At 48.7% G+C, this 14,761-nt stretch overlaps 1 protein-coding gene across 3 annotated transcripts in view; it reads right to left on the minus strand.

Annotated features, from left to right (window-relative positions):
• Positions 1–14,761, minus strand: part of CREBBP (CREB binding protein) — a 2,841,012-nt gene that overhangs the window by 1,484,648 nt on the left and 1,341,603 nt on the right. For all 3 annotated transcript variants that reach the window (XM_069646824.1, XM_069646825.1, XM_069646823.1), the window contains exon 12: positions 889–1,013. In XM_069646824.1, coding sequence (XP_069502925.1) covers positions 889–1,013 — 125 coding nt within the window. The remainder of the gene's footprint in view (positions 1–888; positions 1,014–14,761) is intronic.

The following is a 14,761-nucleotide window of genomic DNA, read 5'->3' on the forward strand; positions in this document are numbered from 1 at the left end:
GAAATCCTGTCGTGAGGGGTTCAATAAAGACTGCTGTAGCAAGAATCCTTTGCTTTCTAATGTCATACCCAGAGTGTTTTGTCTGCAAGAAGTGGGAAAGAGAAGGTGGTTTAGAGACCCCTAGCAGAATCCAAAATTGTGGAACCCTCTATGGGCTAAACCATTCCTCTGGACTACTCCAACTTCACTGCCATCCTCTGTCTGCCTACATCAAAAGGACACAAGTATTCAGCACCCAGTGTGAGAGGGCTTTTGTGATTCCCAAAGAAATACCTGTTTTTTGTGTTCTTTGCCAATCCAGGTCACCGGATAGTAACAAGGCACACCATTCATTTTAGCATGGAGCATTCATGAAAGTGAGTCTGATTAGCACAGCTCACTTTTAGAGACAATTATCAGTATCAATTTAATGCAAAGAAATTAAAAACTTAAGGCTTATATGTCCTTGTAGGGGTTTCTGCCACATGCACAATTGTAAAAACACCTAAAGCTTAAAATGGAGCCATGTTTCTTCCAATCTACACACAACAAATGTGCTCCCATCATGTGGGCACATCCCCCAAATAACCCAAACCCGCCACTGTCTTGTCGATCTTAAAGTGCCAAAAAGCAATGAAAACGAAAGAAGGTATGATATAAGACAATAAAATAGCATTGTGTACAAGTAAACATTACTTGCTTGAAATACTAATTGCAGTTTCTGCTGCCTTGCAGACAGCATCATTCACTAATGGAAGGATGCCAGATTTAAGACGAGCAACATTGTCAAGAATTTCAGATCCTCATTACAAGAAGAACACTACATTGCGTTCTATGAACAATTATTTGAGCACAATAGCTGCATAAAAAAGCCAAAGATCGATCCCAGAGAAATGTAAAGATACACACCGCTGGAATGGAGCCATTGTTATTCATCTGCACTGGATGGTTCATTGGAGAAGCAGCATGAGGGCCCATGGGTGCCTGCGGTATCTGCACATTTCCTACGGCCATTGTATTAAACGGATTCAATCCTGTAAAAAGCACAGAAACAGATTAGCAAAATTATAACATTCCCAAACAGACACAGACAGCAAAAATCTAACTGCTACTTGGCAACACCAGAAAGAACAACCTGGCTGCAAGGAGAGTCAATCATTTGAAGATTCTGATGCACCAAATCGTGTAAGTACCAAAGGGTCAATTTTGCTGTAGATCTCTTCTTTTGTAATGTATTCTATGTCAAGACGGAGGCGAGCATTAAGCTTCATCTTCTTTTATTTTCCACACTCCAGCAGTTTCAACAAATATAAACTTTTCATTTTTATTTTTTTTAAATTTAACAAAGACTTCAAGACCCATGAATCCTGTAGTCCCATAGTCTCTGGCCATGTGACCTAGTCCTTCCTGTCCCTTAGTCCTTCCTCTTCTTTTTCTGCTCTCCGAAAGATAAGTACAGTTTTCTTGGTGCTCCGTAACTCAGTGTTTATAGTTCGACGTGTTAGCAGTACTGTATAGAACGTTATGACTTATGTTGTTATATAAACACGCAGCGGCGCAGCGTTTATTGAGAAATGTTTTGATGGCGTGATAATTTAGTGTGAGAGGGATCCGTGGCCCCGTGCCGCACTACCGGCACCCCAGGGGCCTGCAGATCTCCTCTTCACGAGCCCCGCAGCGCTTTCACACGCGCCGGGAGCGGGCTAGCCCCCACCCTTCCAGGGGCAGAGCTTGTCATGAGCGGGAAAGCTCTTCTTTCACCGCTCGCGTACTGTCTAGGCGGCCCCCACCCTCGGAATTTGAGGGATTCTTTGTGGAGGCCGCGCTGAAGAGCAGCCCCGGCCCCCACCCTTGTGGAGGAGGGGGCCAGAGTACGACCGCGGCTCGCGTAAAGAGGGATTCCCCTCCATATTAATACGAGCGCCACGCTCGCATGACAGGCCCCCTCCCTTGGGGGGAGGGGCCTATTTTGAAATTCTCCAGTGCGAAGGAGATTTTCGAGCGTGTAGCAATACGGAGTAAGAATGAGCTCCAAATTCACATGTATTCTGCCTAGCTTAAGCTGGTTTTCCTTTATACTGAGCTTTCAGTGAGTATTCACTCAAGGGATAGTGCAAAGAATCCCTAAGAAGATCACAGTTTCGTACTGGCAATAAAGAAGGTGCAGTCTCATAAAGCGAATCAGTGGACGTGCCACTACACCTTTCTAAGGTAATTTCAAGGCACCTGTCAGCACAAGAGATGTCCAATTTTGAATGGAGTGATGAGGAGGCAGGCTATGAAGACCTGGCCCACAGTTTTAAGGAAGGGCTGGGAGATTCGTTGTCAGAGGCAGTAGCTCAAGGAGTTAGACCCTTACAGGAGAGACTCCAGACTATTGAAATGTTTTTGAGCAAAAATGATTCAAGCACCGAAGAAAGCACGTCCACTAGGACCTCCTCGAAAGGTCCAAAGGGGTGTACCAAGGCCCGGAAGAGCGGCGACTCTTCTGACCCCCCCGGGCCAGATGGAAGGGGCAGGACTAATGGCCCCAGAGGCTCCGGACGCTTTCAGTAAGCTCAGGGAAGCGTTCATGAGGAAAACACAGGTGCCGAGCCTCGAGACCCCCTACCCAGGGGATGACAATATGGGCAGCAGAGAGGTGTACTCCCCAGAGGAGGATCCTCAAGAATCCCCGGCCTCCTCACAGGAGGAAGCAGATAACGAAGGGGAGAGCCAGCCTCCTCCGAGGAAAAAACTCAGGAAAATAAATAACCTAGAGGAGGAGGAAACCTCAGAGATGTTTCAACCAGAAGAAATAAGAAATCCCAGATCCTCCGAATGGGTACCCTCACCGAGGGTAGCTAGATACATGACGCACAGGTTGGGTAAGGCGCTAGAGAAGGAAGTCAGGCAGCGGATGAGAGCGGAGTGTCCCAAGTCGGATTTACCGGGCAAGGTGGCAAAAGCACCAGAACTCAATCCGAAGATGCTCTCATTCGTCTCCAAAGCAAACAGAGATCCCAGGAAGGGCATAGACCGCTCTTGGAAGAGCTGCCAGGAAAAAGTCTTGGACCTGGCTGGTCCATTAGCGAAGATTATGGACATGGCAGAACGGGCCAAAGACACGGGGGAGGAAGAGGACCCCGCTGTCCTAGCCAACTGGGTGCAGACGGCCGTATGCCTCTTAGGCAACGCGAACTGTGCGATCTCATCAGAACGCCAAAGAGGCCTTCTCCTTAAAATTGACAACAAACTAGGAGACCTGTCGTCGTATGAAGCAGGCAAAGCGGAGCAAGGACTCTTATTCGGCGACATGTTTGGCAATGAAATGGGGAGGTTCGTGGGAACCATTATCTCATTAGAAAAGGCCCAGGCCTCAATGAAAAAGATCTTTCATTGTTCATTGAGAGTTTTTAGCGGGACCGGTCGGTCCAAAGGCCGAGCGACCGGTCGCTATCAGGCGTTCAAAAGGCCTCAAGGAAACAGTAACACCTACTGGGAGAACAGGCAGCCTGATTCATTCTTCCCGTCTAGAGGCCGTTTCCCGAGAGGCAGGAGAGGCAGAGGACCGGGAAGAGGACACAACTTCCCCACAGGTGAGAACTTTCGCATACCCTCCAGTTGGGGGGAGGACAGCGCTATTTGGGGAAAACTGGCGCTCGATTTCCAGCGACCTCTGGGTCCTGCAGACAGTGAATGGCATGCACATAGACTTCATAGAGACCCCCATTCAGAGTCATATTCCCCGTCCTCTAGCCTCGACCCAAATAGAGAAAAGTCTATTACACACAGAATTGCAAAAGTTAGCAGAGAAGCCAGCGATAGAGCAATGCGTATCGCCCCCAAAATTTGTGAGCACGATGTTTTTAGTCCACCGGAAAGAAAAAGTAAGGCCAGTGATAAATCTAAAAAACGAACAGTTGGGTAGTCTACAACCATTTCAAAATGGAAGGGACGCATCAGCTCAGGGATACACTCAGGCAAGACGATTGGCTAGCGAGGATAGACCTAAAAGATGCATACCTGACAATACCAGTTCACAAAGAGTTTCGCCCTTTCCTAGCGTTCGACTGGGACAGGCAATTATGGCAATTTGCTACGATTACTTTCGGGCTGGCTTCAGCGCCGTGGGCGTTCACGAAGATCATGAAACCGGTAGCAGCAGCAATCAGGAAGAAAGGGATTCGGATGATTATATATCTAGGCGATATCCTGCTGATGGCAAACTGCAAAGAGACTTTCCTTTACCAAGCCGACTGGGTGGTGAAGCTCCTGTCGTCTCTGGGTTTTTTAGTGAATCAGGAGAAGTCGGAATTGAAACCAACCAAGAGGTTAGAATTCCTAGGGTTTATCCTGGATACAAGGACAGCTACTCTAGAGCTTCCCGGCAGGAAGTTACGAGACATAAAAAGAGAACTGAGAGCATGTCTCAGCAAAACAGTGATCTCCCTCCGCACTGTAGCTCGAGTGGTAAGCTTATTGGCAGCTTCGATACAAGCGATATTTCCAGGTCTGCTTCATTATCGAGCCCTGCAAAGACCAAAAAATAAAACATTTACGACAGGGCCTGCATTATCACCACCTAGTTCAGATCGATCAGGAATCCAGGACAGAACTACAGTGGTGGTTAGCGAATATGGAAGCATGGAACGGAAGAGCCATCTTCGGCGACCGTCCAGATCTGATAATAGAGTCAGATGCCAGCCGAGCAGGCTGGGGAGCCCGATGCGGGAATCTCCAGACAGGTGGGAGATGGAGCGCGGAAGAACTCCAGCTTCACATCAACTGTCTGGAATTGTTAGCCGGATCATTTGCGATCAGGGCTTTCACGAAAGGAAAAGTGAATTCCTGTATTCTGCTGAAGATGGACAACATCTCAGCTGTCAGATACATAAATCATTTAGGAGGGACGAGATCCAGATTGCTAGCGGAGATAACCAAGGATTTTTGGCACACCTGCCTGAATTCTGGGATTTCAGTGGTAGCCGAGTACCTGCCAGGTTCGCTGAATGTGAAAGCGGACTGGAACTCCAGATACCTCTCGGACTCCAGCGATTGGATGCTGGATCGGGAGACATTAGGACAGCTGGAAGAACTGTTTGCGTCCAGACTCAACGCACAGAAAGAAAGATTCTTCAGATGGAGGTTAGACCCAGCAGCAGCAGGGGCGGACACTTTCCTGCAAGACTGGAGAGAGCAGACTCTCTACGCTTTTCCGCCATTTATAATGATGAGCAGAGTATTAGCGAAAGTGCGCAGAGAAGCAGCGAGCCTCATAGTAGTAGCTCCGATTTGGAAATCGCAAGTTTGGTTTCCGACGCTCATGGAACTGCTAATAGACTACCCGAGACTATTACCTCAAGGAGGGAACTTGCTCACGGACCCAGCTGGGTCATTTCACCCTCTGAGAGTGAAGGGGACGCTGCCGCTGATGGCGTTCAGGATAGCAGCAGACGCTGGAATCTCCCGGGAATTTCGGCGCAGGCTGCAAGCCTCATCGCCGAGTCTTGGGCACCTTCCACCAGAAGGAGCTATGACGCAGCTTGGAATAGATGGTCGAAATGGTGCAGAAGGAGAAAGATTCATCCCGTTTCTGCCCCTCTAGTCGAAGTTCTAAACTTCCTAGCGGAATTGTTACAGGATGGTAAGGCTTACAGGACTATAGGAGTCTATAGGTCTGCAATTTCGGCAGGGCATCTGCCGATAGAGGGACTTCCAATAGGAGAGAATATAGCAGTGAACAGACTGCTGAAAGGGATTAGATTTAGGAAACCTCCACAGCCAAGATACGAAACCTTATGGGACGTTTCCACAGTGCTGAGATTTCTCGCAGATTAGCCAAACAACAGATATCTGTCTCTGGGACAGTTATCCGGAAAACTGGCTATGCTCCTGTGCATGGTATTATGCAGGAGAGTAGCAGACGTGAAGGCTCTAGAGATCAATAGAAAGACTTTTGGTCCGGAAGGAGTGACATTCAACATAGTTAGAAGGACAAAGAAAGACTCTTCATCAATCACTTACCCGTACATGCCAGATCACCCCAAGTGGTGTGTAGCAACATGTATTAAAGAATACGGGTCTAGAACAGCAGAAGTGAGGCCGGCAAGGATAACCCAGCTTTTGATAGCGCGCAGAAAACCACATAAGGGAGTAGCTACTGCCACAATAGCGAGATGGGTTAGAGACATCATGAACATGGCTGGCATCGATATGTCCAGATTTGGGGCGCATTCAGTTAGAGGAGCGATGGCCTCGAAAGCATTAGGGCAATGCGCAGCGTTGCAAGACATTATGAAAGCAGCAGATTGGGCTAGTGATTCAACGATTGGAACGTTCTATTTTAGACCAATTAATACAATAGCTGATTCAGTAGTAAGAAGCTTTGAACAAGTTTAATGCTCGCCTCCGTCTTGACATAGAATGAAGATTCCCCCTGCTAATAGCGCAGGGAGCTCTTGATTCTATTAAAGACAAGGAGGCGAGCATTAAATTCCCGTCCCGAATACACAAGCAGAAGCGATGATAAAATGAATGACTTGATGCACGGTTTATAATTAATAGGATTATTCCTTCCAGAATAGGGTGTGTATTCCCCGCCCTGATATGTACTTTTTGTTTCCTCCTGGCATTAGGAGACGAGCAAAAGAACAGCTGAGACTATTAAAGGATCGCATTGCCTGGAGCGAGCTCGCAAGTTAAAGTGTGAGAGGCCAATCCGGCACGGAGCAGAAAGTTTGGAACAAGTTGACCAGTTGGTTACACAGTTTGGGAAAAGATTGCAGTTCGAGCAGTCAAGAAGAGGAAGGACAAAGGACAGGAGGACTAGGTCACATGGCCAGAGACTATGGGACTACAGGATTCATGGGACTTGAAGTTTTTGTTAAATTTAAAAAAAAAAATGAAGTTTATATTTGTTGAAACTGCTGGAGAGTGGAAAATAAAAGAAGATGAAGGTAAATGCTCGCCTCATTGTCTTTAATAGAATCAAGAGCTCCCTGCGCTATTAGCAGGGGGAATCTTCATTCCACATCCAAATACCACAGCAAATAAAAATACAGCAGAGAAAATACTATGATCATTAACTTCCTCAGAGAGGATTAACAGTTCACTGTTTTTCCAAGGTACATGAAACCATATCAGAGAATAAGAGGACAAAATAGCAGCATTGCTCGATTAGGAATCCTCAAGAATTATTACTCAGAACAACCATCCAATAAGGTGCTGGTCAAGGGCACAAGACAGATGAAACGTTCACCTACATCAACCGATAAGGAGAGCCCATCACAGACATGAACACACTAGAGCGTACATTGCACATCATATACAGAAAAAGTTATTTATCATCACAAGCAAGACAATTTCAGGGCAGAAGCCTTGCAGCGTTTCCCAGGCCCTGAACATTCACCCTGTGCAGGTTTGTCTTGTACGCGAGGGGGGTCCCAACAAAGAGCCTGCACAAAATGTTCAGAAAGAAGCTGGTTATATTAAGCACACAAACTCAATATATAATGCGTCATGCAAGTCATGTTAAATGTTCCTCCAAAGCGCACAAGACTGGGGTTCTTTAATCTCTGCTTGCCGGTGGCATAAGGGAACCTCCACTCAGTTTTGGAGCTCTTGTAAACATAGCTGGGTCTCCGCCATAAACTGCAGGAAGTCATCAGCCTTTTCATCCAAACTGCAACAGGGTTAATTTTCTCCAGTTTTTCCAAGTGACCTTCACAGGGCTCTATCTCCTCCCCCTGTTATGGTGCTCTCCCTCTTCAACATCTCTACTGCCACTCCTCAACACAATGCTACATGCTTGTTCCACCTCCCACCTTGCCCATGAACCATTCAGATAAGGGTCAAATCAGAACCCCCTGCACTGAGCTAAGCGTGCACTCTTGTACAAGTTCCCTTCCCCCCTGAAGCACTCTTGTGCACCCTCTTCTCAAGAAACCCTCAGCCAACCCCACCTGTCCGGCTAACTATAGCCCGATCGCCATCACTCCTTTCCTGGGCAAACTCTTGGAAAAATTGACATCCCCCAGCTTAATCTTCACACTGCATTTGTTGATTCTGTCCATGACCATGGCTTCAGAGCAGGCAGAAGCACGGAAACAGCTCTCCTGAACATCCGTGAAGACCTGCTCTCTAACCTTGATGCTAATCACCCCTCTGTCCTCATCTTACTTGAGCTCTCATCTGCTTTTGACACGGTCAACCATGCCATCCTGCTCAACCAGCTCGGTGATAACCTGAGTATCACTGATCAAGCCCTGGCCTGGCTTACCTCTTTCCTCTCGTACCGACCGCGGCAGGTCCAACTTGGGGGTGGGTCTAGCTCTCTCTCGCTCTCCCCTCTCCCATGTGATGCTCCCCAGGGGTCTAACCCATCTCCCTGGCTTTTCAACCAATACCTGGCACCTCTCACACACCGCATTGCCGCTCTCAGCTCCAACTTTCAGTGCTATGGAGGTGACACTCCGCTCATTTTCAGGCTTCCCTCTACTGCCTCTTCTCCCTCTCTCATCTCGGATTGCCTGTCTGCAATCCAGAAGTGGTGTGCTGCCAATGACCACAGCCTGAATGCCAGCAAGACAGAGATCCTCCTCGTCAGCTCACCTGCAGCTTCCTTTCCTGTCACTCTCTGGCCGGCCTACCTTGGACCCAACACTCGGACGTCGCCAAAAAGTCCCACTACCAGCTGTAGCTCCTCAGACGAATTTTCCCTTTCCTCACCTTCCCCTAGAAGCACACTGTCTCCAGAGCTCTGGTTCTCTCTAGGCTGGACTATTGCAACAGCCTCCTTTAGAATCTGCCTGCCTCTACTCTCCGCCCTCTGACACTCATCTAGAACAGGACTGCGAGACTAGTCTTCAAGTCCAGGGATCGTAGCTCTCCAGCCCTGAAATCTCGCCATTGGCTGTTGCAAGGATCAAGTTCAAGACCCTCTGCATTGTCCACAAGGCCTTCTGGACATGGGACCGCAGTACCTCTAACTCTCTCTTCTGAAATATCTTCCTACTCTAGCTCTTCACTCCTCCAACTCCTTGAGGGTCAGTCGCTTCTCCAAGCAACAAGTTGGGGATCAATCACTTTCTTCGGCTGGCTCCTGCCTCTGGAACAGCCTCCCTGCCGCTCTGAAACATGAGGAGAACCATCGGTTCTGGAAGCACCTCAAAACCTTAATCTTCACTTCTGCCTTCTCTCTTCCTCTCCCCTGCTGATCTCCAGTTGGATTTACCTGGCTACCCTCTGAATTCGGACCCAGGTCCCTGCCCGCCCAGTTGCACACCCACACTGCCTCCTGGCAACCCCTGCACTTGGGGTCTGTATCTGTAACCCTAGAGTCCCCTTAACTGCACTTATTTGACACCTGATGTCTGCATTTAACCCTCGCACTTGCACCTATTCTTACACTAGTCCATTACTTGTGTCTGGGTACCGCTTGCACCCCAGGCGTCATGTGTCGAGTCGCACAATTCCTGCTCCATGTGCTTCCAGGAATCCAAGTCCACATTTTGTGTTGCCACACTGAGATTTCAGCAAGCATCCACTTTTGGAGGTCACTCCGGCAAAGGCGCACCTCTGTACCCTTGCATGCCTTCCAACTCATTGCTATCTTACAATTCGCCAGGATACATCCTAGGGTCTTTCAACCCAACATGTCGTGCCTGTTTTGGGCACATGAAGATGCCTAGCAAACAGGCTGTAGGGGAGTTGCATCTAATGTTATTCCTGCCTTGGCCAAGGCTTGTGCGATTTCCTCTCAACAAAGTTGTATCTTTGTGCTGGCCCAGAACATATGCACCAGGTCTGCAATAATTGCCCCACATTTCGGGCAGGCCTGTTCCGTTGCCTTGGTAAACTTAGCTATCTTCTTCGGGGTTAGATACACCCTGTGCGTGATGTAGAACTGAATCAACTGAAGCCTTGCGTTCCTGGATTCTCTTTTGTGATGTGCCAATATTCGACACCAACCTACATCTGTAATCTTTTCCTGCAAGTCCTCTTCCCAGCTACACTTGGTCTGTTCAAGCATATCTCCCCACCGTGACATGAATAACTCATATCCTCGACACCGTATGTGCCGCTTTTGCTTTATCGTACAATGTTTCAATGAGCTCATCTTGTAGTTCTCCCTCCCTGTTCGGCCATCTCCGCTGCACTCCTCCGAGAAGTGCTGCATGTGTGTGATGTGCTGCCCCAAGTTTACACCTAATTCAGAGGTGAGTGTACTAAAGTCCATCGGTTTACCATCCCATAACAAGTCTCCCACCGTGACCACCCATTAATTCCCAATACTTCCTGAAGTTTAATCCGAGTTGTGGGTCTTCTTAATTGTCACCAATGGGGCCTGAGGAGAATAGGGCTCCCTCCATAAAAAACGACATGCTCTATGTCATATCACTTTACCTAATGTCAGAAGCAGTGGAGGTCCCGGGGCGCTACGGTCCATATCGCATCACGCAAGAAGAAAGGGGTGCCTTGGGTCTGCTCGTCCGACAGCCAATTTGTGACGAATTGCAGTTGGTACGCCAAGAAATATGCCTAAAAGTGAGGAGCTTTAATCCCCCCTCGATTATACGGCCTCTGCAATTTCGTTAGTGTTATCTGGCATCTCGAATTATGCCAAAGAAAACTACGACTTACAGCGTCCAGAAGAAGCCTCTCGGTATATTATATGGCACATTGGGAAAGTAATGGAGGAGCCTTGGGAGCACCACCATCTGTAGCAGCGCCACTCTACCCATCAGCGAGAGCAGCAATCTGACCCAAAAGGCCATAGATTTTTCGATTTTGACCACCACCCTCTCTGTGTTTTGCAGATGTTCAGTCTTAGGATCATGATAAATGTCTACCCCTAAATATCTGAATGTGGACACCTTCCACTTAATTGGCAGCACAGGTAATACGTTCAAAGCCTTCCCTCTACATCCTGCTAATGGGAATAAGAAGGATTTTTGTGCATTTATCGTGATACCAGCTAGGTCCACGCAGCACTCTAATAGGTCTAGAATCTATTGGAGGTTAGTTTCTGGGTGTTGCAAGTATAACAGCATATCATCAGCGTATAGGGAAATCAAGTTCCAGCTTCCCTGTATGTTAATGCCTGCATCTTGGTATTCCTTCCTGAGGTACACCGCTAATAGCTCCAAGGCCAGTATGAATAACATTGGAGACCACGGGCAGCCCTGTCTGGTGCCTTTCTCCAACAGCCATTAGTCGGAGACATAAGTACCTGTTTTGACCCTGGCCATTGGACTGTTAAACAGCAGTTGCACCTGCTTAATGTATGTTGGCCCAATAGCAAGGCTCCTCAGTGCCACTAGCAGCCAGGGCCATCTCACTGAGTCGAATGCTTTTACAACATCAAGCGCGGCCACAGCACACTGGTGTGGACTGGCTTGAGTATGATCAATGAAGTGATGCAACCTTCACAAGTTACATGTAATATTCCTGTTTGGGACATAGCCCGACTGGTCTGGATGTATGAGTTTCGATATTTCCGTCTTGAGCCTATTGGCCATTAGTGCCGTGAGCATCTTCCCATTTTGGTTGAGCAATAAGGGTAACATCCGCACTGAGTCCCAGGTTTGTTGGCTTTGAATAATGGAACTATGATTCTCTTTGCTTCTGCTTCTTCTCCTCCCAACCCCTGCTGACTTCCTGGCTGATACTGAAACTGCACTGGTTACCTGGCCACCCTCTGATCTCGGTCCTAGGTCCCCTCCCCCACCAGTCGCACAACTGCACTGCCTTCCTGGCAACCCCCGCACTGGGGACTGTTTTCTGTTTCCCTACAGTCCAACTACCAGCACTTGACACCCGATGTCTGCACTTACCCATGCACTTGCCACCTGCTGGCAGTACTTTTACTTATTGTCTATTTATTCTATTATCCCATGTACCGCACAGTCTCCCCCACCCACCCGCACTTTCCTCCTTCCCCCCTTCCCATGCACTTGCGCGATCTGAATGACACCTGGCCTAGTAGGATCGTTGTCGGTCTTCCCTCTGTTACCCCTCCATTGCCTCGTCGCGCCTTGAAACACCTGTGTATAGGTGAGTTATAAATGCCATATCATATCAACGACATTGCTAGCATGCCCATGTCCAAGGCTTCATTCAGCATCGCTAACCTCGGGGACGCGATACCTGCTATGAATTCCTTGTGGAATTCACTAGGCAGTTCATCCGAACCTGGGGCTTTACCAATCGGCAACCCTCTTATTGTGGATTCCAGTTCCTCAATAGTTATGGTGTCTTCAAGCCTACTCACCGCTTCTGCTTCCAACTTGGGGAGGTCTATCTGCGCTAATGCCTCATCCATTTCTGACGTTTGTGTCTCTGATGTGTCAGCGTACACCTCCTTGTAATAGTCAAAGAAGCACTTGTTTATGTATTCACGCGTCACACAGGCCTCGCCACTCCCCCCCCCATAACATCCTGTATCGTCTCCCTTTTAAACTCACTCTTATATAGCCAGGACAGCAGGCGTCCGGGCTGATCGCCTTCCGCATGCAGTTTTTCTACATATTTCCTATAGCTCAAATGACCAAGCCTTTCCCAATGAACCAAGCACACGGACGACTTCCTGGGCCAGCTCCCTTGTGGTGTCCTCTGAGCTTGCGAGGGCCTCTAACCTAGCTTCAGCTGTCCATAAGTCCCTTCCAACCATGACCTGCACGCCTTCGACAGTGGCTAGTGTCCTTTTTATAACTACTTTAAATGCCTCCCATAGTGTGCCCGCTGACCTTTTGCTGCCAGTGTTTCTGAAATAATCTTTCACACCTTCTCTAAAGCGCTCACAGAACACCACTTCTTTGAGGGATACCCCTCTAAGTTTCTATGTTGGAATGCATGCCCTCTGTGGGGAACACTGGCATTTAACCACCAAGGGAGCACGGTCTGATAATACCCGTCCTTTGTACTCTGCTGTTTTGAAGTCGCCTACTGCCTCACTTCCTGTGAAGTAGTCTAGTGTGTTAATTCGTTGGGCAGTGTAGTGAGAATACCCTCTGGCCTGCCAGACAGTTGGAACACTTGCAGTAGTGTATTCAAGGCTTTAGCCGGGGGCTCTAACCTGTTACCTTGTAGTCTGACCCATCTAGGCCCAGGCACAATGTGCAATTAAAATCTCACACCCCACATCAACGTGCCATCTCTGTACATGCTCAATTGGGAATACAGCGAGCGAAAGATAAAGCTCTGTGCATCGTGCCACCTTTCCAGAAGTATTGCAGGATCCTTTCCCTGTCTTTGTAATTCAAAATCCAGGCTATGATGGGCTGCAGGAGGCCTCTTCGTCAGGGACCTATCTGCTCTTTTGACTATAAACCCCTGGGTGAGTGTGCCCGGTCCGACCTCCTACAGCAATGAAGTTAGTGGGGTTCGTGCCATGTTCCCCTTCCGGAAGTCCGATTATCCTTATGTCGTTACGTCTGGTCTTTCCTTCGGCATCCTCAACTCTCCCTTCTAGGTTCTGCACTTGCTGCTGCAGGATTGTTACTGAGGTCGACTGTGTGTACCGCAACTTCTTTCTCCAAAGTTCCTGTGTGTTCAGCGAGCGACCAGACATCCTGCCTCAGGAGGTTGACATCCATGCTAATGGCGCCCATTTTGGTTTCCTGCGCAATCTTCAAGGCAGCTATGTTCTCCAGGACCTGCTGGTCTCCCTTCGCTTGGACTGATTCCCCCTGTGAGGGTGAAGTCCCCGGCATGGTGTTCTCAGCCGAGGCTGCTGGATTGGCAAAAGTTTCTATTGTAGGTTGACTAGACTTGCTCTTCTGCAACCTGGGTCACGGTTATCGTGGCCGGCACTGGTTCGTCGATCACCTCTATACCGCATTCGCCCTTGTTCCCTCCAACTGGGCGGCTCCTGGCATTGGGTGGAGGCAGTTAGCAATATATTGAGGAAATGGGTCTGTCCACCAGCTGTTGCTTCCGCCGCTGAACGCTGCAATGTGCTGGCTCTGATGACCATCCACTTTGGCCCTGCTGCAAGCAACCTTATGCGCCCATATGTATAGCGACGTCTTTGCTCTCTGGTGCAGTATACGTCCAGTCGATGTCAAAATGTTACTGGATGCGCACACACACAACAGTGTTCTCTGAAGCCTGTTTTGGAAATTAATCACCACGCCAAAGTCCCTGTGCCCACTACAGGCTGGCAACTACTGCTGTGTGCTTTAGTGCAACTCTCCTCGGTGTCCCGTACATGTGCACTCGTGCCTAACTGTGCTGACCCTCCCCCTGCTGTGCTGGGCTTCTATTTGTGCTGCTTTGTCTGGCCACCGTTATTCTTCGCCCACACTTGTATAATAATGTACGAGGGTGCAGTGCTGGCACTCTCTACTTAATATTGCTAGACTGATTATATTCATCAGACTTAGCAAGCACCCAGGCTGTGCCCCCAGTACATCCGCCATGTTGTTACTCTGGGGAGACATCTGCCTCATTAAACAGTAGAGAAACCGCTTGTCGGGTACTTCTTTGCAGGCCTGCTTCCACTGCGGTCCACTGTTTCATATTATGTGCTCCATGGGCCAGCTTCCTTTCTGATCCGCCTCCACTTATTTGATTAGGGCAAGTTCCCTTTGTGGTCCGCCCGCACACGGCACTCGAGGTCGGTTCCCACTACGGTCCACCCCACCCGTTACCGACTATTGTCATATGTGCGCACACTGCGCATATTAGTATCACTATGGGAGGGGGAGAGAAGTGGGGGTCGGGTGCATACAGAGAGTAACACTCCTGATCTTGCGGGCCCAAGGCTCACGCCCCGCTCTCCTTACCGTGGGCATGGTCG

The sequence above is a fragment of the Ambystoma mexicanum genome, chromosome 2q, assembly GCF_040938575.1.
Source record: "Ambystoma mexicanum isolate Mex_15411 chromosome 2q, UKY_AmexF1_1, whole genome shotgun sequence".
NCBI classification, from domain to species: domain Eukaryota; kingdom Metazoa; phylum Chordata; class Amphibia; order Caudata; family Ambystomatidae; genus Ambystoma; species Ambystoma mexicanum.